This window comes from Anolis carolinensis, unplaced genomic scaffold, assembly GCF_035594765.1.
Source record: "Anolis carolinensis isolate JA03-04 unplaced genomic scaffold, rAnoCar3.1.pri scaffold_12, whole genome shotgun sequence".
In the NCBI taxonomy this organism is placed as follows: Eukaryota; Metazoa; Chordata; class Lepidosauria; order Squamata; family Dactyloidae; genus Anolis; species Anolis carolinensis.
Genome location: NW_026943823.1, coordinates 11,510,866 through 11,537,497, shown reverse-complemented (window position 1 = coordinate 11,537,497; position 26,632 = coordinate 11,510,866). Strand labels below are relative to the sequence as shown.

The following is a 26,632-nucleotide window of genomic DNA, read 5'->3' as shown; positions in this document are numbered from 1 at the left end:
GACTTCAGCAGTCCTGCTCACGCCTTACTCAGTCTTCCTCTTTTCCTATTGCTTTTTATCTTACCAAGCATTGTTGTTTTTTCATAGAATCATAGAGTTGGAAGAGACCTCACAGGCCATCCAGTCCAACCCTATTCTGCCAAGAAACAGGAAAATTGCATTCAAAGCACCCCCAACAGATGGCCATCCAGCCTCTGCTTCAAAGCCTCCAAAGAAGGAGCCTCCACCACACTTCCAACTCTATGATTCTGTGCCGTCCGCCGGACAATAAAAAACTATAAAACTGAAACGTGCCGTCCTTTATCCGGGCGAACTGCAAATCCCTATAAGCTGTCCTAAAATATTGAACGACTGAGTCTGGAGAACTTCAAAAAAGGATGTTTATTCATACAAGGTTGTAAACCTGGCACAGATCTTAAAGTTGCAAAAAATGAAACAAATTTCCATAGGTTTTAGTTGCAGAATTATCCCTGGTTCCAGAAGGCAAAGGTGATTATAAAACCACTATACCCTAATCACGCTGCCTATATTAGAAGGAGAAACTCTTTCCTTCCCTATCTTTACAGCAAAGATTAGTTCTAGAAGCGACGGAATAACCCTGCTCCTCTAACTAGATTTCCTATTCCAGATCAGTATAATTCAATACTTATCTAATTTGGATAGGCTTAGATTGGCCTGGTTTTGAGGATGATTTGTCCCAGTTAGCCTTGCACAGCTCCAGCACGTTGGAAGACTATAGCCAGAATGAAGCTCCAAAATGGAGACTAGACCCTGGTAAAAAGGGCGGTCCTAAGATGTTGCATTCTTTGACCAATCACTGCAAAGAAAACTGCAGCCAGCTCTTGCAGATTCCAAGCCATTTTTCCTAGGCTTTTGCAGCCAGAGGCTCAAACAAAATGTAAAGGAGGGAAAACAAACAAACGACCAATAGGTAAGGCAAACCATCGTCCTGGGGGACGGAACAGATTCTATGATTTTATTATTCTAATATCAGACCAAGTTGACTATAAATGATGAGATGCGTCATTCCAGAGGTCAGTTGTGAGAAGTACTTCCAGCTTTTTTGAATCTGTTGAAAAAGAAGAAAGAGTCATGCTAATTTTTTCCCAATATGGTTGACAACCGTTTTATGTACTCCATTTGAAAACAAGAATGGATATCTCAGAAGTATTAATGGTGAAGAATATGCAAAACTATAATAATATTATAATAAACCTTTATTTGTACCTCATCACCATCTCTCTGAAGAGACTTGGGACAGTACACAAAAGCACTCCAAGTGCCATATATAAGTATAAAACATGTCATAAATATAATCATCAGCGCAGATAAAATCTGACCAATAAAATTGTAAACATTTAAAATTATTAAAATTCCTAAAACGCAGTAGAACCTGTGAATAAGCCAGACAACAATCAAATTACAGAGCAGTACAATCGGTGGTTCATCAGCTGACCACTACTGCAGACTGAGTGTCCCTTATCTGAAGTTCTTGGGACCAGGACTGTTTTGGTTTAAACAGAAGACAAAGAAGGAACAGGAAAGAAAAATGGAACAAGTGAGAAAGTGGAAGTGCAGATAATGGACTGATAATATCTTTGATTAACTATAATTGTTGAAGGGTATGGCATTAATGGATAGTTGTTGACTCTAGGTAAAGGTAAAGGTTTTCTCCTGACATTAAGTCTAGCCATGTCCGACTCTGGGGGTTGGTGCTCATCTCTATTTCTAAGCCGAAGAGCCTGTGTTGTCCGTAGACACCTCCAAGGTCATGTAGCTGGCATGACTGCATGGAGTGCCATTACCTTCCTGCCAGAGGAATTTGCATGCTTTCGAACTGCCAGGTTGGCAGAAGCTGGGGCTAACAGCGGACACTCACTCTACTCCCCGGATTCGAACCACCAATCTTTTGGTCAACAAGTTCAACAGCTCAGTGGTTTAACCCGCTGTGCCACCGGGGGGCTCTATACCCTAAGATTATCTGAATCCTTTGACTGTTTCCCATGGTGGTAGCTAAATGCCACCATGAAGTCCACAGAAGGGGCATTAGAAGACCACTCCCCCACAGCCGCTCTGCAGGATCTGGAATTCATTCACAGCGTGTTGCCTTTTTTCCCATACATCCAATAGCAACCATTGAAAGGCTTGCTCTCCATGAAACTGTGATGCAATACGGGCTCAGCAGTCTTTGATTCAGCTCCCCACCCTCACACCCGCACAAAAGTTTCAAGCGCTAGACAACCCTATTATGCCTCGTACATTTTCATACTTCTGAGCTTGACAATTGTGTGGACTATTCCCATCAAAGAGCCTTTGACTCCAGCTTGATACCTGCTTGCTCACCTCTGTTAAAGGTCACTCGTTGGAAGTAGCTTTGAACCTCTGGCTTTGAGCATCCTTCCTTCTGCGGACCCCCCTTTCTGATCACTCTTCAGTTACATTTGAAATCCCTCATGTCTCCCTATCTCGGTTCTCTCAATTAGTTCACCTCTGGCTGTGCCCAGATTTTAGAAGATGGGACAAAGTATTGATAAGTGATAACCAACCCAGGTTTTAGCTTATCTGCTCTGCAGGGCAAAGGACGGGTTTACAGAACCAGTACAGTCTAATTTGTTAGTGAGCTCTCCTGCCCTTTTGGGTCTGATTTATTTTCTTTAGAGTACGGTGTGCCATGTCCGCTGCTTAGAAGGGGTGATTTCCCTCTCCCTTTCCTTTCCTTTCTTGGCAGCTGCAAGCTTCATTGATCAGAGCAAGTGCTCCTTTGCAGAAGAAGGAAAAAGGATGAGTAGGGTGGGAGGGACAACATACAAATATCTGAACTATAGTCAAGTAAGAAATGGTTGTGTTTTAAAAGGGGAGCAGTGACAGATCCAACCTTTTTTCCTGTTTGACACTCCCATGCTCCCTGATGCCAGACACTTCTAAGGGTCATCTAGCTGGAATCCGAATCCATTACCCATCTGTCTTCTCCTTGTCTAGCACATACTAGGCAAGTTTTATTTTATGTTTATTTTAAACATGTACCAAGCTTGGTCCGGATTCCTCATTGGTGAGATTGACACCACTCTACATGTGGGTGTATTGCGGATCCCATCATCCCCTGCCAAGCCGCCTCAAAATCTGCCAATAGAAACACTTACCAAATGAAACAGGGGGCATACTAAATTTGAATTTTGAAACAAAAGAGATTGTTGAAGTTTTGCACACCTCTAATAACTATAATGGGTAAGTATGTTTTCCAAGTTTGGTTCAGGTCCATCGTCAGTGGGATTCACAACTCTCTCTGGAATTTGATGGACTACAACTCCCATCATCCTTTGTCTCTCACACACACACCCAAAGCCCCGTCATCCTTTTGTCATCCCCTCCCCCTCAAACCCCAACAATATTTTAGGTTAGTCATTATGGGTATGTGTGCCAAGTTTGGTCCGGATCCATTGTCAGGGTTTGAGCCTGTACCCCAAGGAAATATCCCCTCCAATTTTTTCCTATTTGTCATGGACTGATTACCTTTCAGTCATCCCACTTTTTCACCTAACCGTGAAAGCGAAATCATAGTGCAATAATTGTGTAGTGTTCAAAAGCCCCACATTGGAGCATGCCCTGTGGTAATGTTTTGGTGTTTGGATCTGTTGCTGAATGTACAAGAAATTATTTTTAATTTGCTAACTTCTCTAATTTAAAATAATCATACTATGTATGCTATTTGAAATATGATGTCTTTTCTTCCAATAAGGACCTTCTAATTTAGTGTCTTCAATCCATGCTTGAACTGTTTAAAAAGAGATCCCTTAAAACTAAACTAAAGGGGAATATTTTGAGTGACACTTCTTATGCTCATCTGCCTAATCAGAGGTAGCAGATGTGTCTAGATGCCTTTCATGTCATTCTATGGAAATTAAATCAGTAGGAAGATATAATTTGAAGTGAGTGGGGAGGGTCTGAAATGAACAAATATAGGGGTGTATGTGGAGATAGATAGATAGATAGATAGATAGATAGATAGATAGATAGATAGATAGTAAAGGTTTCCCCCTGACATTAAGTCTAGTCGTGTCCGACTCTGGGGGTTGGTGCTCATCTCCATTGCTAAACCAAAGAGCCAGTGTTATCCATAGACACCTCCAAGGTCATGTGACCGGCATGACTTCATGGAGCCCCATTACCATACCTTCCCGCCAGAGCAGTATCTATTGATCTACTAGCTTGAGCATGTTTCAGAACTGCTAGGTTGCCAGAAGCTGTGATTAACAGCAGAAGCTCACCCCAGATTCGAACCACTGACCTTTCGGACAGCAAGTTCAGCAGCTCAGAGGTTTAACACTATCTATATATAGTGTGATGATGGTAGGACTATTTAACTTAGAAAAAGGGTCAACATAATGTAGGGAATGGATATACTGAATATAGTCAGTATCTTCCACGCAAAGGTTCTGGGTTCTCCTATATAATCATCTGCACAGCAAAACCACTTTCCTCCAGTACTGGTTTGAAACTGCATTAAGTGGTCAATGTAAATGGGGCCTAAATCAATCAAGTCTGAATATAATCTGTCAGTTGTATGGCAGAGCAGGAAAGAAGACAAGTAGTATTGTGTGGGGGATATTGCAGTGCTTATAGCAAAGTAGACTTTTGTGGCTTTGAGGGGATTTTAATGGGATATATTTAAAATATTCTTCAGTCAGCTGGATCCAAATCTGTCCATGACATCTGGTGCATCTACACTGTGGAGTGGATGTAGATTGGCACTAACAGTCATGGCTCAATGCTGTGGAATCCTGGGAATTGTAGTTTGAAGAGGCACCAGCAAGCACTCTTTGTCATAGAAGGCCAAATTCCTCGTCAAACTACCATTCCAATGATTCTGCCTGTGGTGTTGCATCACACCAAAACATCCATTTCTGCTGCTGTATGTATACATGTGTGCATGTGTGAGAGAGGTAGAAAGTGAGGGATAGAAGGGAAGGGGAAGGAAAAGACCCTAAGAGCAGCAGAAATTCACTCTGTTTTACCTCCTCTGGGGAATATGCAGCATTGTAGGTAACAAGGTTAGATGTGCAATGCTAAAAACCACCATTTATGTCACTGTAGGAGCATCAGAGAAAATGCATCCTATGGGAGTCAGAACACTACAAAGGCATGCATATTTAAGGAAGGAAATACTCCGTGAAGGCAGCACATGGCATTCGGAGGGGAATGCATTCTCTGTTCAGCGCCCAACCATTTCACAATGCATCAGCAAAAAAAGACTGGCTTCTGAATATTATTTACCATGTCCTGGATTTCTCTGTATGCTGTCTTCTGAATTAAAATATAAATGTGTGTCTGCATTTGTACTCTTTGGGAATATGCTGCCAGATTAGCATGCCTCCCATTTACTGGGCTGGAGTTTCCCTGTAGCTGCTGCCGCTACAAGTAGGCAGGACCCCACCGGCCAGCGGCTGTCAGTGGAAGGATGCTGGGAAGAAGGGAGCCTGCAGCTCTTGTTCCTTGGACCCAGCTGGCAGAATGTGCTCAGTTATCTCCAAAGGGCATTCGAAGGCTGGGAGGTGGAACAAGAGAGCATAGAGACAGGCCAGAACAAATGAAGGCTGAGAGAGAGCTTGGGAACAGCTTGGGAGAGAGAGAGAGAGAGATTGCAATTGCAGAAACCCTTGACCCTTATGGCCCCTAGACATGCTGACTGTGAAATTCTGGGAGTTTTCAAAAAGAAAAGAAAACTCTTCCAAACTCTGGGCTGGAGCATGAAATGCACCACAACCCTCACATCCACTGGGGTACATACCTGGACTCAGCATGGAAACAAAAAACCCTATTGAAGTGAATGAGTTCTGGCAGAGGCATACCATAGAATAACAACAACAACAACAACAACAACAACAACAACAACAACAACAACTTTATTTTTGTATCCCGCCTCCATTTCCCCAAGGGAACTCAGGGCGGCTTACATGGGGACAAGCCCAATCAACATAATAAAATAATCAAATTAAAACACATACATCATATCTTAAAACAGGATAAAACAACCAACAGTTTAAAACAACATAAAAGTATAAAAGCATAAAAATAATCGCAAACCAATCTGTACAGGAGGATTCAAAGTACATAGAGAGAGCACTACTCTATAATTGCTAAGTCCTCCTGAAAAGCTCTGTGGTCAACTTCATTCTAGAGCACCTAGAAAATGCACAAAGGTAACACTGAGCTGCTGAACTTGCCGACTGAAAGGTCAGGGGTTCGAATTCAGGGAGTGGGGTGAGCTCCCGCTGTTAGCCCCAGCTTCTGCCAACCTAGCAGTTCGAAAACATGCAAATGTGAGTAGATCAATAGGTACTGCTCTGGCGGGAAGGTAACAGCGCTCCATGCCGGCTCTTCTGCTTAGAAATGGAGATGAGCACCAACCCCCAGAGTCAGACTGGACTTAATGTCAGGGGAAACCTTAACTTTACCTTAACACCTTTCAAGCATTTCTAGATTCTCAGTTGCAACTCAGTGTACAGACTTTAGTGAGAGCATATCATAGGATTGCATTGAAGATATAAAGAATGCTTAGAAACAACATACTGTTTTGGAGATGGCTAAGTAGTCCTGATCTGGTGGATATTAAGATCGTACTGTGTGTGTATGTGTATATAAATGTGTGTGTGTGTGTGTATTCACACAGACACACATATTGTGACCATTTTGTTTTTGTTTTTATTTTAGAGATGGAATTTTGTGACACTCCACACAACCTGTGCATTGGCTACCAGGGAGAGATGCATACTGTGTCCCAGCATGGCTATCCAATAGAGATGGGTTCGGACGTGGACACCGAGACAGAAGGCGGGAACTCCCCGGATCAGGCCTTGCGGATGTGGATGTCCGGGATGAAATCGGAGCACAGTTCCTGCTTGTCGAGTCGTGCCAACTCCGCGCTGTCCCTCACAGATACCGACCATGAAAGAAAGTCAGATGGAGAGAACGGTAATGAGACAACTGGGGTAACCAATTGCAAGGGCAGCCATTTTGGAAGGCTTTATTTCACTATATGCAACCTATTGTTCAATAATAGTCAGGATTTATGTCAGTGATTCTCCTATCCATGACTGCATTCTCATTTCCTCTCTGTTCAAACAACATAAACAACATAACAACATAAACAACATCAAATGAGTCAGAACAAATAGTGTTTTTAGCAATTCAGTGGCAGTATTAAACAATACATATAATATGAGTTGAGTATCCCATATCCAAAATGCATGGGACCAGAAGTGTTTGGGAGTTTTGGAGTTTTTCAAATTTTGGAATACCCAAGTCTAATTCATATTTTGGAATCCCCAAGTGGTGCAGTGGGTTCAACTCTTGTGCTGACTAAACTGCTGACCTAAAGGTTGAGTTGCTGACCTGAAGGTTGTCAGTTTGAATCTGCGGGATGGGGGGAGCTCCCATCTGTCAACTCTAGCTTGCAGGAACATGAGAGAAGCCTCCCAGATAACACATCCCAGTGTACCCTGGGCAATGTCTTGGTAGACAGCCAATTCTCTCACACCGGAAGCAACTTGTGGTATGTTCTGAAGTTACTTCTGACATAATAAAAAATAATGTATATTTCATACATACTGTTTACACATAGACTGAAGGTAATTCTATGCATAATATGTTTGCAAATTTTGTAAAGTTTGTGGTCATTTGAATCGTAAGAAAGCAAATGTGTCATTTTTTCAGCCACCCACATGGATAATTTTGGATTTGGGAGTAGGGTTTGGGAATTCCAGGTAAGGGATGCTCAGGAAGTCCTTGAGATGAATCTTACAGTTGTTCCCTCAGTGCCAGTGTCTTCTGTGGTCACCTTGAATAGCTGCCATATTGAAGATGTCTGTCCTTCTTAAAAAATAGCCCTTAAGTCTGCTGAAAAATCCATATGTGGAAAAAGTATTGAGCAGGCTCTGATGTTACTGTGGAGAGAAAGGAAGACACTCTTTCTGTTGGGAACACACCGGTAATTATTTTATATTGGACTCCATTAGAGAGCCAACATGGTTTAGCAGACTGAACATTGGACTATGCTTCTGGAGAACAAGGTTCATCCTTTCATGATACCTTACATTCTGTAAGGCCTCTGGTGGCTTAGGGGATAAAAGCCTCATGACTTGAAGGTTGGGTTGCTAACCTGAAAGCTTCCAGGTTCGAATCCCACCCGGGGAGAGTGTGGATGAGCTCCCTCTATCAGCTCCAGCTCCGTGTGGGGACATGAGAGAAGCCTCCCACAAGGATGGTAAAACATCAAAACATCCGGGCATCCCCTGGGCAATGTCCTTGCAGACGGCCAATTCTCTCACTCCAGAAACAACTCTAGTTGCTCCTGACACGAAAAAAAAAAACATTGTCACTTAGTCCACTACGCCATCTGGGGGGCTCCTATTCTGTAAAGTTGAAATATTAGACATCATCAGTTGACCTTGGTGAATGGGCAGGTCCACAGAGAATCATAGAGTTGGAAGAGATCTCTAGAGGCCATCCAGTTTAACCCCATTAAAGCACAATCCAAGCCCTCCCAACAGAGAGCCATCCAGCCTCTGCCTATAAGCCTCCAGAGTATAGGAGGCTTCAACAGACTCCGAGGCAACAGTGTGTTCAACGGTTCAACAGATCTTACAGAAGGAAACTGACCTTTAGGTATTCTTGTCGTAATCTATTTAGGATTTTCAAGATAGTATTGCTTTGAAGTGAGCCTGGAAAGAGACCAGGAGGGATGGATATATAAAAATGCATTTTAGGAACAAGCTGTAACACTTCTGAAGCAGTGGGCAGCACAGCTGTGATTGTCTAATTGCATAATATAGTTTCTCTGGTTTAGTGTTTAAAATATTCAGTTTAGTTTACAATAACACTTATTGATTGATTTTTCGAGGAGAGAGGGGGGAGAATGATACATAAATTATCTACAAATTAATACAAGAAGCCCTAGCTACATCGGGCACGTCAACACTAATCGGAGCACAGAGGATATTGTGGTTGACCAGGAAAAACCCTTGTGATGTATGTCCTTTTCACAGTTCGACTTAAATATGTTCTGACAGAGGGGAGAGTTTGGGTCATACGTGAAGTTGGTAGTGTAATTTGAAATGTGTTCCACGGTTGTCCTTCCTTGTTCAAGGGCAATATCCCACAGATATTTAATGTTACAAGAGAATTTAGCAAAACATATATATAGATGTGGTTTGTGAGTACAGTAAGCATTGCACATCCGCGGGTTTTGCTTTTGTGGTTTGATTATTCATGGATTTGACTATTTTCTCCCTAAGTTGACTCCATTGCCAACTTCTGCATTGGAGAACCTATAGATTCTTACAGAGAATATCTCTCAGGCATTGGGTAGCCATCCAGTGGTTCCCAACCTTTGGGCCTCCAGATGTTTTGGACTTCAACTCCCAGAAATCCCATCCAGCTTACCAGCTGTTAGGAACTGTGGGATCTGAAGTCCAAAGCATCTGGAGGCCCACAGGTTGGGAACCACTGTTCTATGATGAACATCTGGCAGAATTTGACCATGGAGGTTCATTGGAAGACTCAAAATTCATAGATAGGTGTTATCCAGGTAAAAATATAGTGGGGTTTTTAAGCCCTGTGCCCCAACTCCCCGTGAATGTAATAAGTTGACTGTGATGCATTTGATATATTCCTTTTTATTATAGAATGAGCACAAGTAACCCAAATCCTTGTATTCTTGCCTAAATTTATGCCCAATTTGAGTTGATAATCTAGCTTTGTGCCTGCTTTGGCCACCAGTCAACAGGCAAGAAATTGATACCCCAGTGACGCAGCAGGTTAAACCATTGAGCTGCTGTCGGTGCTTCGAATCCAAGGAGCGGGGTGAGTGCCTGCTGTTAGCCCCAGCTTTTGTCAACTTAGCAGTTCAAAAACATGCTAATGTGAGTAGATCAATATGGTGGGAAGATTACAGCGCTCCATGCAGTCATGCCGGCCACATGACCTTGGAGGTGTCTACGGACAACACCGGCTCTTCGGCTTAGAAATGGAGATGAGCACCAACCCCCAGAGTTGGACGCGACTAGACTTAATGTCATGGAAAACCCTTTTTTTGATAAGGATTTATGGAAAGACAGCATGATGCCATGGTTTGAGCATTGGGCTCTGGAAACCAGAGCTTTGTTCTCCGCTTGGCCCTAGAAACCCACTGAGTGCCTTGGGCAAGTCAGCCCCAGAAAACTTCATTATAAGATTGCCATCGGTCAAAAATTACTTGCAAGCACACAGAAATAACAACATGTGGTGGTCTTGTTTTGTTTCTGATCCAAAACCATCACAGAATAAAAGATGAAGGCATCCTAATCTACATATTAGCCTGAGACATTTGTTTGCTCCGAAATTCAGAGCAGGCAAAATAGACAACATCCCAAATTTTCATGTGTCCCTTTTCCTCCAATCAGTAGTTTTTGTGCCCAATTTTAAAAACAAAAACAAACAAACAGTAAATCCTTGTCAAAAATAAGCAAATGAAGTGAAAAGAGGAGAGCTGAAGCCCAGTTGAAGCAGTGAGTGGAACAAATGAGACAGATGGCAGAAGTCATAGCAGAAATCAGTGGCAGGAAAGAGGGAGTTGGTGGGACCAAAAGACAGGGGAATGAAAGCATTAAATATGGGAGAGAGGAGAGTGAATAAAGCTCATGCAATGAGTCTCTCCTGCCTTCCATATCCCTCCTTTTGCATCACTAGTGGACAAGGGGCATGGCGTTGGTATTTTTAGCAAAGCACAAAGCAGCTGCACCGGAGACTGGAAGCAAGTCAGCATCTTGTGTACTGTGAGCGTTTACGATACTTGTTGTGTATGCAAAGTTAAGCACCCCCTACACACACACTGCAGTGAGGGAGACAACAGTGACCAATTTGAAACCTCCTTAAGCAGTGTTTATGTCAGAGGAGCCAGAGCATATGTTGCGTAACAAGCACAAGGAATGCAGCCTTTGCCAATTCGGGACTTCACAGGGATAGCCAGACTGTCTTCATCCCAGCAAGCTTTGGCTGCAATATAAAGATGGATGGGCTGACCAGTCACCCTTATGCAGCATGGTCCTTGGGAGATGCAGCCAGCATCCTGAGCCAATTTTTTAAAAATACTTCCTACTTCAGATCTTGCTTTATTTCATGCACATAAAGGGAAACAGCACCTTCTCTTTTGCAGATGGTGCACTGAATTCCACCAGTGCAGCATGGATTGTTTTCATTACAATATTGTTGCTGCCTTCCTTTCTGGTGCTTGCAAGCATCCATTGCTTTTTCAGAATGTTTTGTTCTACTGCCGCACAAGCAGCTCCAACAACAAATTGCTGGTAATGTTTAATATTGTCCGGAAGATTTCACTGAAACAATATTTTGAACAGAATGAAATGTGATTTATTTTTTCCATCAGCCATCTGACCTTTGCCTACAGCCGTGCGAGTTCAAAAATACAGCTGCTTTTTCCCCCACAGACATTTCAATGCCTTTAGCTTTACAAGCTGAGTCTTTCTACATGCAGTGAAAACCGAATTAAATGTGAGTTCTGATGCATTGACTGATTAATTTCTGAAGCTGAGCTGCTGAACTTGCTGACCGAAAGGTCAGTGGTTCGAATCCGGGGAATGGAGTGAGCTCCCACTGTTAGCCCCAGCCTCTGCCAACCTAGCAGTTCGAAAACATGCAAATGTGAGTAGATCAATAGGCATCACTCTGGCGGGAAGATAACATTGCTCCATGTAGTCATGCTGGCCACATGACCTTGGAGGTGTCTATGAACAACACCGGCTCTTCGGCTTAGAAATGGAGATGAGCACCAGAGTTGGACACGATTAGACTTAATGTCAGGGGAAAACCTTTACTTTTACCTTATGGAGAAAAAATATTAAAATGCAGGCCAATATACAACTATGAAAGACTTACTACAGACAATCCTTTGCATTTGGTGAGATTAGGGGCACAAGACCCGCATGAAAGCTAAAAAAAAAATCAAATGCAAAGAAGTGCCATTTTTATATGATCTGAAGAGAAGCCAAACTATCTTTAGGTCCTCCAGCATTGTTCTGTGCTCAATTCCAGCAGCAACTTCCAGGAACCGTGGTGGCGCAAGAATGATTAAAACCACAAAAGTCAAGCTAACAGATATTGAGGACAGACTGTATAGTTAACTGGCATAACAAAGCCTAGACAAGGACATGGGAATTTAAAACCATCCAAATGTTTTGCACTTCAGTTACCATCAGCCCCAGAAATCCTGGCCAGTAGTGAAGGATTATGGAGGAAGCATATCATCGTCCAGAAGGTCACAATCCAAGATTCAGCAAACAATAATGAAAACAGCATTGTAAAAGTATAAAAAAGTACCAGGAATTGATATTGAACCTTATTACAGTACAGAATCAAGAACAAGAACATACCCAAAAGAGGGAGACATATATCTTTGAAGAATATATTGAAGAGGGAAAAGAAGATAATTTCATATAGGAGACAGTAGGGATGGAAAGAATATGCAAATATATATATATATCTAAAACTTTGGAAAACATGTTAAGAAACTGACAAGAATCCTAGATTGACAAGACTATTTGCAGTTCAGGGCTTATTCTGCATGAGGTGTTCAAGAAACAGCAATATCTGCAAAGGAAACAACAGTTGGCTGCTTTCAGCAAAAAAATTAAAATGCACAACTTCTTCGCAGTATATATGCCATATGACGAAGAGTCTTGCAGCATTTACACATTCTTCAATCAGACAAGAGTTCTTTCTCCCACCCTGGACATTATTCCACAGATATATAAACCTCACTTGCCTATTTTCCAACAGACCTCACAACCTCTGAGGATGCCTGCCACAGATGTGGATGAAACATCAGGCGAGAATGCTTCTGGAACATGGTCATATAGCCTAGAAAACTCACAGCAACCCAGTCTTGGAATACTGTGTAGTTTTCAAAGAATGTGATTTGGCCACTGCTGGGAATGGATCAGCATGGTACAATGCATGCATCTCCTCCTCTGCCCAGTCTTATCTCGAGAGGGATCCTTGGCTCTTCGAATTCAGCTCCAAGCAAAAGATGGAAACAAATGCAGACTGCAGAACCTTCTGCTTGTTAGCACTTCCAAAAGAGACTGCTATCTTTCCCTCCTTGATTTAGCTTCCCAAAGACTCCGAGCCAAAGGCACTCGGAGCATACTGCAATTGCCAAGGCTTCGGGCTGCAACCATGACCAAGCAAGTTTGCACTGGATGACACAATCGGTGCATCATATGGATGGAATAGCAGCCCCTCTGATTTTAAAGAGGAGCCATGTGTTTATAGAGCCTAAAAATTGCCATGACACTGCCTCCCCTCATCAGCAACATCTGTAGTTTTCCGATTAGTAGCAGAAGTGATGCAGCTTGAATACATGTATAGATTGAAAACTCTCTGTCCAGAAATCTGAAATTGTGCCTGAGATCGTGACACCTTTGCTTTTCTCATGGCTCAGTGGACACTAACTCTGTTTCATGCACAAAATGATTAAAAATGTTTTGTAGCAAAATCACCTTCAGGCTATGTGTATGAGCTGCATATGAAACATCAATGCGTTATCCCATTATCTATCTACCGGTATACAAATGCAGCATTCCAAAAATTGGAGGAAAAAAATCAGAAAACTTCTGGTTCCAAGCATTTTCAATAAGGGATGCTCAACTGGTATTTACTTCCATTTCCTGAATAGTAGGAAAATATAATATAATAATATATTTTATTAATTTTCCGCTCTATCTCCCCGAGGGGACTCAGAGCGGATTACAGGTACATATATGGCAAACACTCAATGCCATTATATACAGAGACAGACATTACATAAATAGAGGCAGGCTTCCCTTGTTCATTTCCAGCATCTGGGGGCTGTGCCCAACCTGGCCATGGTGAGGTGCTGTCGTTCCATTCTTCCACACCGAGGAGCCTGTCTTATCAAACCATTGGCACCTTTTACCTCCTCACCTTTTTTGTGTGTGTCAGGAGTGACTTGAGAAACTGCAAGTTGCTTCTAGTGTGAGAGAATTGGCTGCCTGCAAAGACGTCGCCCAAGGGATGCCCAGATGTTTTTCTTAATCTGTTTGTCCTATTATGCTTATATTATTGATGTACTCCGACTGTTTTTTATGCGATTTTAATATGTTGTAAGCCGCTTTGGGTCGTGTGAGGGAGAAAAGCGAGATATAAACAAAGATTTTTTTTTTATTATTATTATTATTATTATTATTATTATTATTTTCAGTCCTACTGGCACAAGGGTTTACCCCACTGTGCCACTGAGGGCTCCTATACCTCTCCACGAATGCAGTACCTATTTATCTACTCATGTTGCTGTTTACGAACTGCTAGGTAGGCAGAAGCTAGGCTGACGATGGGAGCTCACCCCGCCAGCAGCTTGAATGGTCAACCTTCCGGTCAGCAAGATCTTCTGTAGCTGGCGATTTAACCCGCTGTAGAAGTTGCAGCCCTTTGTTTTAGCATTACAACATCCAGGATTCCATGGCATTCAGCAAAGTGATGTCTAACTGCATTAAGACTTTTTTTCTTTTCCCGTTATGCCATATGTGCTTTACTTTTCTGTGGATTGTGTTTTAATTTGCTCGTGATGACTTTTACTTCCTCTTACTCTGGTTTCCCTCCTAGGCTGAGTCATTCTTCCCCAGACATCCATTGCACTCGCTCTGTTAAGCGTTTGTCTCAATTTCTATTGATAATGGCATTGATTATTTTTTATGTCTGTCTGTGCTCTGCTCTCCAGTCTGGGCCTGCAGTTCTGTCGTTTGCTTCCTCTGAAAAGTACGTTCAGTTACATCTGGAGAGATAGTTATCCTGTCTTTCTTGCTTGTGGATTTCCCCATAGGAGTTAATAATTTGGAGTGTCTGAGACTCCATTCTGCTTTCTATAGTCTCTCTTCCCACCCCAATATGTTATCTGATTACAGCATTACAATTCTGACTTTTTTTATTGAATCGCTTTAGGGTATAATTTATTTCCGATCTTCTCATCCATGTCTGAAATGGCCTGCATTATTTCAATCACTCATTCCTGTTTACGTCGTGCATTTCCAGTCAATCTCCTCTTTTTTCCCCTCCTCTCTTAAGGATCCTTCTCGCTTGCATCTATGTTAAATCTTCTGGCATCCAATTTCCTTCTAATACGGACACAAAATACCATATCATTTCCAGCCCTTTAACCATCGAGCTCGGCTCCATTTTTCCTCCTTAGGAGCAGGGCTTAATCATAGTGTAAAGATTAAATGCAATAGCTCTATTTCAAAATAAAAAAGAGAGAGAAAAGGGAACTAACTGTCTCACGAACATAGGAAAATGGCACAATTGCAAGCAAAACGGCGGAGATACATTTCTGTGAAATTACATTTTACTACCTTATACTGCATAGCAAACACATTGAGATTACTAAAAGAGAATTCAAAAGCTGTCAGTGAACAATGGCCCAGAGGGTTGTTTATGATACACACTCCCAATTACCTGGGGATTTTCGGTTTGTCATCTGCCTCATCTTTTTTTATAACATTCCCTCCAAACCCATTTCCCAATAACCTGTTAAGAAGTCTAGTTCACAAGCTAAGTAACCCTGGACATTACTTGTGGATTGATGCAGGAGGAGCCGCTGCACCGTCTATGTGGAGGTTTTCTTAATGGGGGAAATGAGCCTCCTTCCTCTTTTGATTTTCTGCTCAAATGGATGTTTCTCTATCTCTGGTCTCCAGTGGTTTTCCTCTGAAGTCAGCCACTACGGACCTGTCATATTCCATCTGTTGGGATGTTAGCAGGGTGCCCAGGTTTTGAGGGACAGCGCAAGGCACTTTGATACTGGAGCCAGTAGGCAAGAAGGAGCCCAATCCATTCCATACACAAAAGTCATTTGGATGGATAGCTATTACTTTTTGCTTAAATTTTTTGCTTCAATTGCTTTTACTCATCCCTCTGCATTTGCAGGTTTTACATTTATGGATCTTGATTATTAATAGACTTGTTTGAACTGGTCTCCCTCGGAATCTCTAGGCTCCTCCATTGCAACTTCTGGCAGAAGTTGATCATCAAGTCAAGTTGAAGGACCTAGACATTTCTAGAGGAAAGACCACTAGAAACATCATAGAAGCAATTCTGTGGTTGACTTCCAATAGAGGAGGAGCTAGACCAGTGGTCCTCAACCTTCCTAATGCTGCAACCCCTTAATACAGTTCCTTATATTGTGGTGACCCCCCAACCATAAAATTATTTTCATTGCTACTTCATAACTGTATGAATTGTAATGTAAACATCTGATATGCAGGATGTTTTTCATTCACTGGACCACATTTGGCACAAATACCCGATACGCCCAAATTTGAATACTGGTGGGGTTGGGGGGATTGGTTTTGTCACTGGGATTTATAGTTCACCTAAAATCAAAGAGCATTCTGAACTCCACCAACGATGGAATTGAACCAAACTTGGCACACAGAACTCCCATGTCCAACAGAAAACACTACAAGGGTTTTGGTGGGCAGTGACCCTGAGTTTTGGAGTTGTAGTTCACCTACATCCAGAGAGCACTGTGGACTCAAACAATGATGGATCTGGACCAAACTTGGCACAAATACTCAATATGCCCAAATGTGAACACTGGTGGAGGTTGGGGAAAACAGACATTGACATTTGGGAGTTGTAGGTGCTAGGATTCCTGAAATCAGGGGAGCTTACATCTGGCTAAAACTGACTATTTTCGCACAATCTTCAATGGCAAACTCTAGCCAATGCTACATTAAACACATTAGGTGCTGTGCAATTCCTTTTTATCCATTGACTAGTTTTTTTTAAAAAAAAACATATTACAGTATCACTTTTCTGGATTTTGTGGCATATTATTGCTAACAAAGCGAAGAGAGCTCTTAACAATATCTGTGTTCTATGCTAAGAATATTCTCCATTCAACAGGGAAGTCTAATGCATTCGTCTGATGCTTTGCAGAGGTGTTGTTTTAACACCCTCCCTAGTTTCTTCCCATTTCAAAGAAGAAACATCTGGTGTATTGCATGTCTCTGTGAGTACCCATTAAATGTAAGTCCCCTTTTTTTGGGCTTCTGTGAGGCTTTGAAGTACACACAGGAACTGCTTTCCTTTCTGATCTTGCTGTTCCTCCATTATCCTTTGAATACTGCTCCTTCAGCCCATTTTGCTCCCGCTTCGAGTACGGATGCAGGATTTCAAAGAGTAGCCCCAGTTGTATGTTACTCCTGCGTCTCATCTGATTATTTTATTCTAATACTGTTAAATGCATAACAATGACAGTAACAGAGAAAAGAATTCCATAAAATATGTACAATACTGCCTTAACAGGAAATTGTAAAGCAATGGCATTATAAAGAAGGCCATAAGAATTATAGTAACCAGGGCTACTTTAGTAGTAACTACCTGTTTTAAGTGCCAATTAATGGAATGGTATTTAATTCAGAGTAAAGATGTATAGGATTTACTGTGGATCTGATGCTCAACAAGGAACGATTTCGTGACACCCTTCGTACGCACCACTTTATGTTAATATGGTCAGAGGTTGACAAAACGCCCAGTACAATTAAATACCAATTAATGCTGTTGCCAGTGAGTTTGCAGGCATAAGGAATACTTTATTACCCTTGGCCAAGGACATCCTGACATGTTTATATATGCCAAGCAAATATAAATGTTCTAATTGAAATTGTAAAACAACCACAGCAGTATTTCTCTCACTCTCCCCCCATGTTGTTAGAGGATAACAAAAGAGTTAGTAGTTGGCTTCCTCTTTTGTTTTTTGATAAGAAGGATGAGAAACTGCTTTTTTAGTTTTTGATATGTGTAATAAAAAGTTATTTTTAGCCACACTGAATAAATGACATCAAAATAACACATTGATGGGTATTAGAGTACTGGTTGCCTTTGAGTTAAATAGGAATCATGCAGATTTTTCTGGACAATAGTTCCCAGCATTAATTATTAGTGATTGCTTGCAGCAGCTGAAACTTGCTTGATGTCCACATTATTCTTGCCCTGTCTTAGTTATTGTATATACTCGAGTATAAGCCTAGTTTTTCAGCTCTTTTTAAGGACTGAAAAAGCCTGCCTCGGCTTATACTCGGGTGAGCGTCCTGGTTGGCTTATATCCAGATCGGATTATACTTGAATATATATGGTACATTTATTATTTTCTCTATTATTATTGGTATTATTACATTTGTTATTTTGCTCTATTATTCTTGTTATTATTACATTTATTTTACTCTATTTTTATTATTAATACAATTATTTCACTCTGATCTTATTATTATTACATTTATTATTTTACTCTATTTATTATTACATTTATTATTTTACTCTATTTATTTATTTATTTTATAAAATAATCTTTATTAGTTTTAACAGAATAATAAAAAGCAAAAACCCCTAATTGGGCAAAAAAGAAAAGGAGAGAAAAGGTCAAGAGAAGACAGGAAAGAAAAAAAAGAAAAAAAAAGATTTTAAAAAGTGAATATAAAAATGACTTTTTTTTTACTCTTATTTATTATTAAAGGGATACATAAGCACATTTACATTGAAGAAGATGAAAATAATGATTTAATCAGAGTTGGACAGTCTTATCTTAAATTACAGTGCTATGTAAATATTCAAAAACATTTAACCTACTGATGCCTCAATTAATGTAATTTTATTGGTAGCTATTTCTGAAATTTACCACTCTCAACTTATACTTGAGTCAATGTTTTCCCAGTTTTTTGTGGTAAAATTAGGTGCCTCAGTTTATATTCAGGTCGGCTTATACTCGAGTATACACGGTACATCTGTAGAAGCATTGCAATGGTAAACTTATTTATTTTTTCATCATGTCAGAAGCAAATAATTATAGTGTTATAATGTAAAGGGTGTCTGAAAAAGAACTCCCTATTCACTATTGAAATTCAATGGTGAATAGGGAGTTCTTTTTCAAACACGCTGTATTTTGAAAACCACAAACAAAGTTTAAAATTATACTAAATTTCCTTTGGTTAGAAGTTGTACATTTGGAGTGCCTCTGGTGTTGCTGTAAGAAGGTCCTCCCTTGTGCATGTGGCAAGGCTCAGGCTGCATTGTAGTCAGTGGTCTGTGTTTGCTCTTCTCCACACTCGCATGTTGTGGACTTCACTTTGTAGCCCCATTTCTTAAGGTTAGCTCTATATCTCGTGGTGCCAGAGCACTGTCTGTTCAGAGCCTTCTAACTCGCCCTGTCTTCTGTGTGCCTAGGTGGGAGTTTCTCATCCTGTATCAGCCACTGATTGAGGTTCCAGGTTTTAGCCTGCCACTTTTGGACTCTTATAATAATAATAATAAAACTTTATTTATACCCCGCCACCATCTCCCCAAAGGGACTCGGGGCGGCTTACATGGGGCCCTGCCCAGGACAATACAATATAAAACAGCATAAAAACAACATATCAAAATACAATTAACCAAAACAACTGATAAAATATACAGTATAACACAAAATCAAGAAGCAATCTAACAGGGGCGAGCCGCATGAACACTAAATTAAAAACTCGGGGTGAGAAAGGGATCAAATAGAAAACCTCAGGGGACAGGGACATCAGATAGTAAAACAGTCTAGAGGATGTTGAGGGGAGTAACAAAAGAGCAGTTATTCTCCGAAGGCACATCGGAATAGCCATGTTTTTAACTCTTTCCTAAAGGCTAAAAGAGTGGGGGCTTGCCTAATTTCACTGGGCAGTGAGTTCCACAAACGGGGGGCCACAGCAGAGAAGGCCCTCTCCCTTGTTCCCACAAGGCGGGCCTGAGATATAGGCAGTGGTGACAGGAGAGCCTCCCCTGATGAACGGAGAGATCGGGCAGGTTTATGGTAGGAGATACGGTCACGAAGGTAGGAGGGTCCCAAACCGTTTAGGGCTTTATATATGATGGTCTGCACCTTGAATTGGGACCGGAAGGTGAACGGCAGCCAGTGGAGCTCCTTAAACATGGGAGTAGATCTCTCTCTGTAACTTGCTCCCGTTATTAATCTGGCAGCCGAGCGCTGGACCAATTGTAGCTTCCAGGCCGTCTTCAAGGGAAGCCCCACGTAGAGCGCATTACAGTAGTCCAGTCTAGAGGTGACTAAGGCATGGACCACCATGGTCAAGTCAGACTTCACGAGGTATGGTCGCAGTTGGCGCACAAGTTCGAGTTGTGCAAAGGCCCTCCCGGCCACCGCCGACACCTGTGCATCAAGCGTCAGCGCTGAGTCCAGGAGGACCCCCAAACTGCGGACCTGTGATTTCAGGGCGAGTGCGACCCCGTCCAGCATAGGCTGCCACCCAATACCCCGATCAGACGCGCGACTTACCAGGAGGGCCTCTGTCTTGTCAGGATTGATCCTCAGCTTGTTCCTCCTCATCCAGTCCGCCACAGCAGCCAGGCACTGGTTCAGCATCCGAGGGGCTTCCTTGGAATCAGATGGGAACGAGTAGTGGATTTGCGTGTCATCTGCGTAGAGATGGCAACACCCTCCAAAACTCCGGATGACCTCTCCCAACGGTTTTATGTAGATGTTGAATAGCATGGGGGATAGGATAGACCCTTGCGGGACCCCACAGGTCAATGGCCAGGAGTCCGAGCAGGTGTCCCCCAGCTTCACCATCTGGGAACGGCCCTCCAGGAAGGACTGGAGCCACTGCAGAACCGTGCCACCGAGCCCCATCCCGGAGAGCCTCCCCAGAAGGATACCATGGTCGATGGTATCGAAAGCCGCTGAGATGTCCAAGAGAACCAGCAGGGTCACACTCCCCCTGTCCAGCTCCCTGCGGAGGTCATCCACCAAGGCGACCAAAGCCGTCTCGGTACTGTGCCCAGGCCTGAAGCCAGACTGCGAGCAGTCCAGAAAATCGGTGTCATCGAGGAACTCCTGGAGCTGCGTGGCAACCACCCGCTCCAGAACCTTGCCCAGAAATGGGAGGTTGGAAATTGGTCTGTAGTTGTTACATACAGATGGGTCTAACGAGGTCTTTTTTAATAGCGGTTTTACTACTGCCTGCTTGAAGCAGGATGGAACTGACCCCTGACCCAAGGAGGCATTTATTATAGCCACAAACCAATCCAACAACCCCTCTTTGGCCTGCGTAACCAGCCAAGAGGGACAAGGATCCAGAGCGCAAGTGGTCGCCCTCACAGACCCAAGAATCCCCTCCACGTCATCAGGAAGAACAAGCCGGAAAGAATCCCACAAAATCGGACAGACAAATACCTCTGTCACCTCCGCTGGAGCTACAGTTAAGCTGGAGTCCAACTCATGACGTATCTGAGCAACTTTGCCTGCAAAATGGTGCGCGAAATCGCTGCACCAAGTTGCCAAGTCATCAGGAAGCCCCTGGGTCTCAGGAGGCCGCAGGAGCTCCCCAACAACTCGGAACAACTCAGATGGCCTATTGGCCGCAGACGCTATGCGGGCAGTCGTGAAAGCTTTCCTGGCTGCTCGCAGAGCCACGGAGTAAGCCTTAATAGCGGCTTTAGCCCGTGCTTGGTCGGACACATCCTGAGATTTCCTCCAGATGCACTCTAGTCCCCTCCTCGCACGCTTCATCACGGCCAGCTCCTCAGTGAACCAAGGAGTTGACATGACTCTACGAAGCGAGAGGGGACGTTCGGGAGCGATCGTGTCCAGTGCCCTTGCTAGCTCACTATTATAGTGATCAGCCAGGACATCGACAGGATCGCCAGTCTCCAGAACAGGAAGATCCCCAAGAGACCTCAGAAGTCCATCCGGATCCATCAGCCTCCTGGGGCGGACCATCTTAATGGGTCCACCACCCCTGCGGAGGTTAGAAGGCACGGCGAAACTTAAACAGATCAGATGATGGTCAGACCATGACAATGGAAGAATGTTTTGCTCTTCCACTCTGACTGTCCCACCGTCCACAATAAAAACAAGGTCCAAAGTGTGTCCTGCCTGATGTGTGGGCCCAGATATAACTTGAGACAGCCCCATGGTTGTCATGGCAACCATAAAATCCTGAGCTGCACCTGTCAATGTGGTCTCCGCATGAATGTTAAAGTCTCCCAAAACTATAAGTTGTTGGGAGACAAGGGCCGCATTGGAGACCACTTCTGCTAGCTCGGACAGAGAGACTGCTGGGTGGACGGTACACCAACAGAATCCCCAAGCTGTCTCGGGCTCCCACCTTCAGGAAAACACACTTGAACCTCGAAGATTGCGGAACGGCGCATCTGATCAGGGCGATGGACTGCCGAAAGATCACCGTGACTCCTCCTCCCCACCCCCCAACCCTGGCCTGTTGATGCACCCCAAAACCCGGAGGACACAACTGGGTGAGATTCACACCTCCCAGCTCATCCAGCCACGTCTCGGTGATGCATGCCAGATCCGCCTCCTCATCCAGGATCAAATCCTGGATGACAGCTGTTTTACCATTGACGGATCTGGCGTTCAAAAGCAGGACCTTAAGGTTGGGGGGTCTGTCCTGAAGACTACCACACCTAATCTTCTCCAGGGTCGCAAAAACTCTGTTGCGCTTCTCCCTGGGTTGATAGTGACCGTGCTTTCTCCTCCCCCATATCACCTCGATGGAGCCACCTCCATGAGAGCCCTCTTCCCCCTGATGGACTGGCTGGATGGAATTGCCAATTGCAGGGACTTGTCAGCTGTCCTGGGAAGGAAAGCCTCCAAATGTGCTTGTTTGTTTAAAAAAGGAGCTTCTCTCCACTGATGGGAGAGTGGAGTCGACTGATTTGGCATCATCAAAAATGGGAAGGGGACTAAACAAGAGTGGAGTCTGGTTGTGGGACTGGGAGGTAGAACAAGCATGACTTAGAATTGGGGAATCTTGAATATCAATGTTCAGCCCGATATCCAAGGGGCGAATCAGTGGGTCTACTAGTACCCTCCTAAGAGTGATGCCCCACTGTTGCAATTTGGGCCCACACAAAAACAATTTTTCCCTTAACATTTTATCTTCCAAGCCAATAATAAGACACATGGAGCGGTTCCAAGATTGATACTCTCTACAAAGCCAGTCAATAGTCTTGATCTTCACTTCCGACCAGCTTATAGATAAAATTTGTGAAAGAGATGTCTGGACCGCTCGCTTAGATGTCCATCTGCCTCTGTTCAGTAATGAGTCTGAAACTTCCACTGCAACCTTATTTGTTCGTAAAAGATGTTGTGAATTGCAGGAAGTATCCAAAGATTGTCCAACCAATTCAGAGGGCAGCTCATTGTTCGGCTTCTGCAGGACATTGTTGGTTTCCTTCCCGTCCACCCTCTCCAGACCCTCTCCCCCAGATAAAAACCCACCCCCCTCCCTAGCCACTCCAAAACCTGATCCGATGACTGCCTTCTGCTCCTTGAGCTTTATTCCTCCCTGGCCTTCCAGAGTGCTTGCTCCTTCCAGACTCTTGCTTGCTGATGTGTCCTGCGAGTATCTCTATAGATCTTAGAAAGCTATTTCTTGATTTAAGGCATTGGCGTGCTAGCTGATATCCAAACAGAGAATGGGCCGGAGATGTCAATGCCTTGGTCCTTCCATTACTGGTCGCTTCTTCCCAGTGGATATCAGGTGGTGCAATACCAGCTAAAGAATATAATTTCTCCAGCAAGGTAGGGTGTAGGCATCCTGTGATAATGTGGCATGAGCCACACCCACTGTTTTAATGTGGTGAGATGTATTGCACACTGGGCATGCGTGTTCAGCAGCAGAGTAGCAAAGCATAAGGGAAGTTGTCTTCACTATATCTGGCTGTGATCCCCAGGTTGTGCCAGTCAGCTTTTGTATGATATTATTTCTAGCACCCACTTTTTGCTTGATAGTCAGGCAGTGCTTCTTGTAAATCAGAGCACAGTCCAGGGTAACTTTGGTGTGCTGCAATACTCTAGTGGGATTCCTTCCCAGGTAATCCTCAGACGGTTAACTGTTAGCAATAGATGCAAAGCAAGGACAAGGACAAGACAGGGATGCCCAAAGTCCAAAACTGGCCCTGCTTCCCCTCCAAACAACAGCCCAAAAGTAAGGTGTAAATAAGACCCTTCCATCGGAATCCATAGAGATAAAAACACCCATTATCCAGGACACACAACAAGTCTGCTTCCACATACCAACAAATACACATTACATATCTAATGATCTAGGTGTCAGATGTTAGCAATGTTTTGGAAGTAATGGACAGTTTAGTAGAAGGGACACTGACATTGCTTCAAAGCTGCAATTGAATCATTGAGATAATTTTTTTAAAGAAAGAAAAACAAACAAACTTAATTTCCTGCAGTGTTTAGGACTTGACAGATGACAGCAAGGTTTTTTTTGCTTCCAAAATGTCATTGCCTGTAATTCATGTCACACTATTGTAGCGACTGACGCACTAAAGATAACTAGCAGCCGCCGCTTACATTGAGCAACTTGATTAACATTTAATATTAAATGCATGCCAAATATCATGCCATTTGATAAATCTACACCCTTGAATTAATGTCTTGACTTTTATCACGGATGCCAGAGTATGCCTTATCTCTGCTAATCTGAGGATTCCTTGGGGGATTAGCCGGAAATGTATTCTTGAGTCACCTTCAGTTGAATGATAAACCAATAAATGTTTCTCAAAATTTGCAGCCATGAAAGAAGGTGCAGCAGAAATGCAATAGTTTTCGCTTCCAACGAGGCCATCTTATGCTCTCCTCTTACCCCTGTTTAACTTTAAGTACTTCTTATCTTTAGTTAAGCCATTCCCAGTTAACATGAGACCATTTGGGGATGGAAGCAGATCAATAATTTTCCCTTTGTTACTGTTGCTCCCATGGATTTCACCATCCACATCTTGAAAATATTCCTTTTTTAATATTTGTTATAAGGTATGCCTACTCAGTCATTTTTAATCATGAATTTTAAACACACATCTTGTGTATTTTAATATATGTATTTGTAGAAATACATTTTAATATGTGTATTTTATAATGTTTATGAAGATTATGTGGTTTTGCAGAACTCCCAATGGCGCAGCAGGTTAAACCACTGAGCTGCTGAATTTGCTGACTGAAAGGTTGGCAGTTCGAATCCAGGGAACGGGGTGAGCTCCCACAGTTAGCCCCAGCTTCTGCCAACCTAGCAGTCAGAAAACATACAAATGTCAATAGATCAATAGGTACCGCTCCGGTGGAAAGGAAACGGTGCTCCATGCAGTCATGCCAGCCACATGACCTTAGAGGTGTCTACAGACAACACTGGCTCTTCAGCTAAGAAATGGAGATGAGCACCAACCCCCAGAGTTGGACATGACTGGATTTAATGTCAGGGGAAAACCTTTACCTTTACCTTATGTGGTTTTATCTATGTTGTAACCCAACTCGAGCCACAAGGAGAGGCAGGTAAGAAAGAAAATTATTATTAGTATTAGTATTTTATAATAATTGTACTTGAGCATCCACATTTTTTTTAATATTCACAGTGGGTCCTGGAACCAAACCAAATATTTTAAAACATTGTTACTTTTTAAAACCCTGAAAAAAATGTTGAAGTGCTGAACTACACTCCACACATTATGGCTACTAAATATTAGAGTTATGCAATCTGGGTAAACTGTGAGCCATTTTGTGTCCTGGCATTTGGTGGGGACCCTGATCAGTTTTTTGGGAGCCTCCCGAATACAGGAGGACAAATATCTATTTTCACTCTGAATGTGCCAAAAGATCCATTTTCTATCAGCCCATTATGGGGGGGGGGGGGGCTTCCCAGGTTCCCCTTCCCCACATTTTAGGCATTTAGTCTGTTTGTTGGAGCAGAGATCAGATCCCGCTTGCTTTCGTGTCGGGAGAGTTTTCGTACCGGGAGGGCCCTTACCGTTACGTGCCCCCAAAGAAGATACTGATGGAAACGAAGGAAACAGATGAAACAAATTCAGCACACAACTCTACTAAATATAAATTAATTAGCAGAGATGACTATTTTTAACTGGAAGCCCCAATAGAGTTTTAGAGAAAGAGTGATGAGATTAGTATTGGTTTTGAACATTAATCTGAGTTAAATTTGTAAGTCATGTATAACAATTTAGGTTAAGTGTGGGATAAAAAAGATTAATAACATACAATTATAAAAAAAAGAGTTTGTGTTAATGTAGAGGTCATTTGTGTTCATGTATAGGTAAAGGTAAAGGTTTCCCCTGATGTTAAGTCCAGTTGTGAACGACTCTGGGGGTTGGTGCTCATCTCCATTTCTAAGCGGAAGAGCCGGCATTGTCCATAGACACCTCCAAGGTCATATGGCTGGCATGAGTGCATGGAGCGCTGTTACCTTCCTGCTGGAGCGGTACCTATTGATCTACTCACATTTACATGTTTTCCAACTGCTAGGTTGGCAGGAGCTGGGGCTAACAGCAGGTGCTGATTCCGCTCCCGGGATTTGAACCTGGGACCTTTCGGTCTGCAAGTTCAGTAGCTTAGCGCTTTAACACACTGTGCCACCAGGGGGGCTGTGTTAATGTATAGGTTATTTTAAAATAAGTGGTGTATGTGTGTGTCTTGTGTCTTGAGTGTATGTAAAATTCTAATAAGATTATTGCATTTTTTAAAAAAAAAATAGTACTTTGCTATTATAGGAAA

At 42.8% G+C, this 26,632-nt stretch overlaps 1 protein-coding gene across 11 annotated transcripts in view; it reads left to right on the top strand.

Annotated features, from left to right (window-relative positions):
- tenm1 (teneurin transmembrane protein 1) overlaps positions 1 to 26,632 on the top strand; it is a 365,598-nt gene that overhangs the window by 153,684 nt on the left and 185,282 nt on the right. For all 11 annotated transcript variants that reach the window (XM_062963661.1, XM_062963659.1, XM_062963658.1 and 8 more), the window contains exon 3: positions 6,709 to 6,969. In XM_062963661.1, coding sequence (XP_062819731.1) covers positions 6,709 to 6,969 — 261 coding nt within the window. The remainder of the gene's footprint in view (positions 1 to 6,708; positions 6,970 to 26,632) is intronic.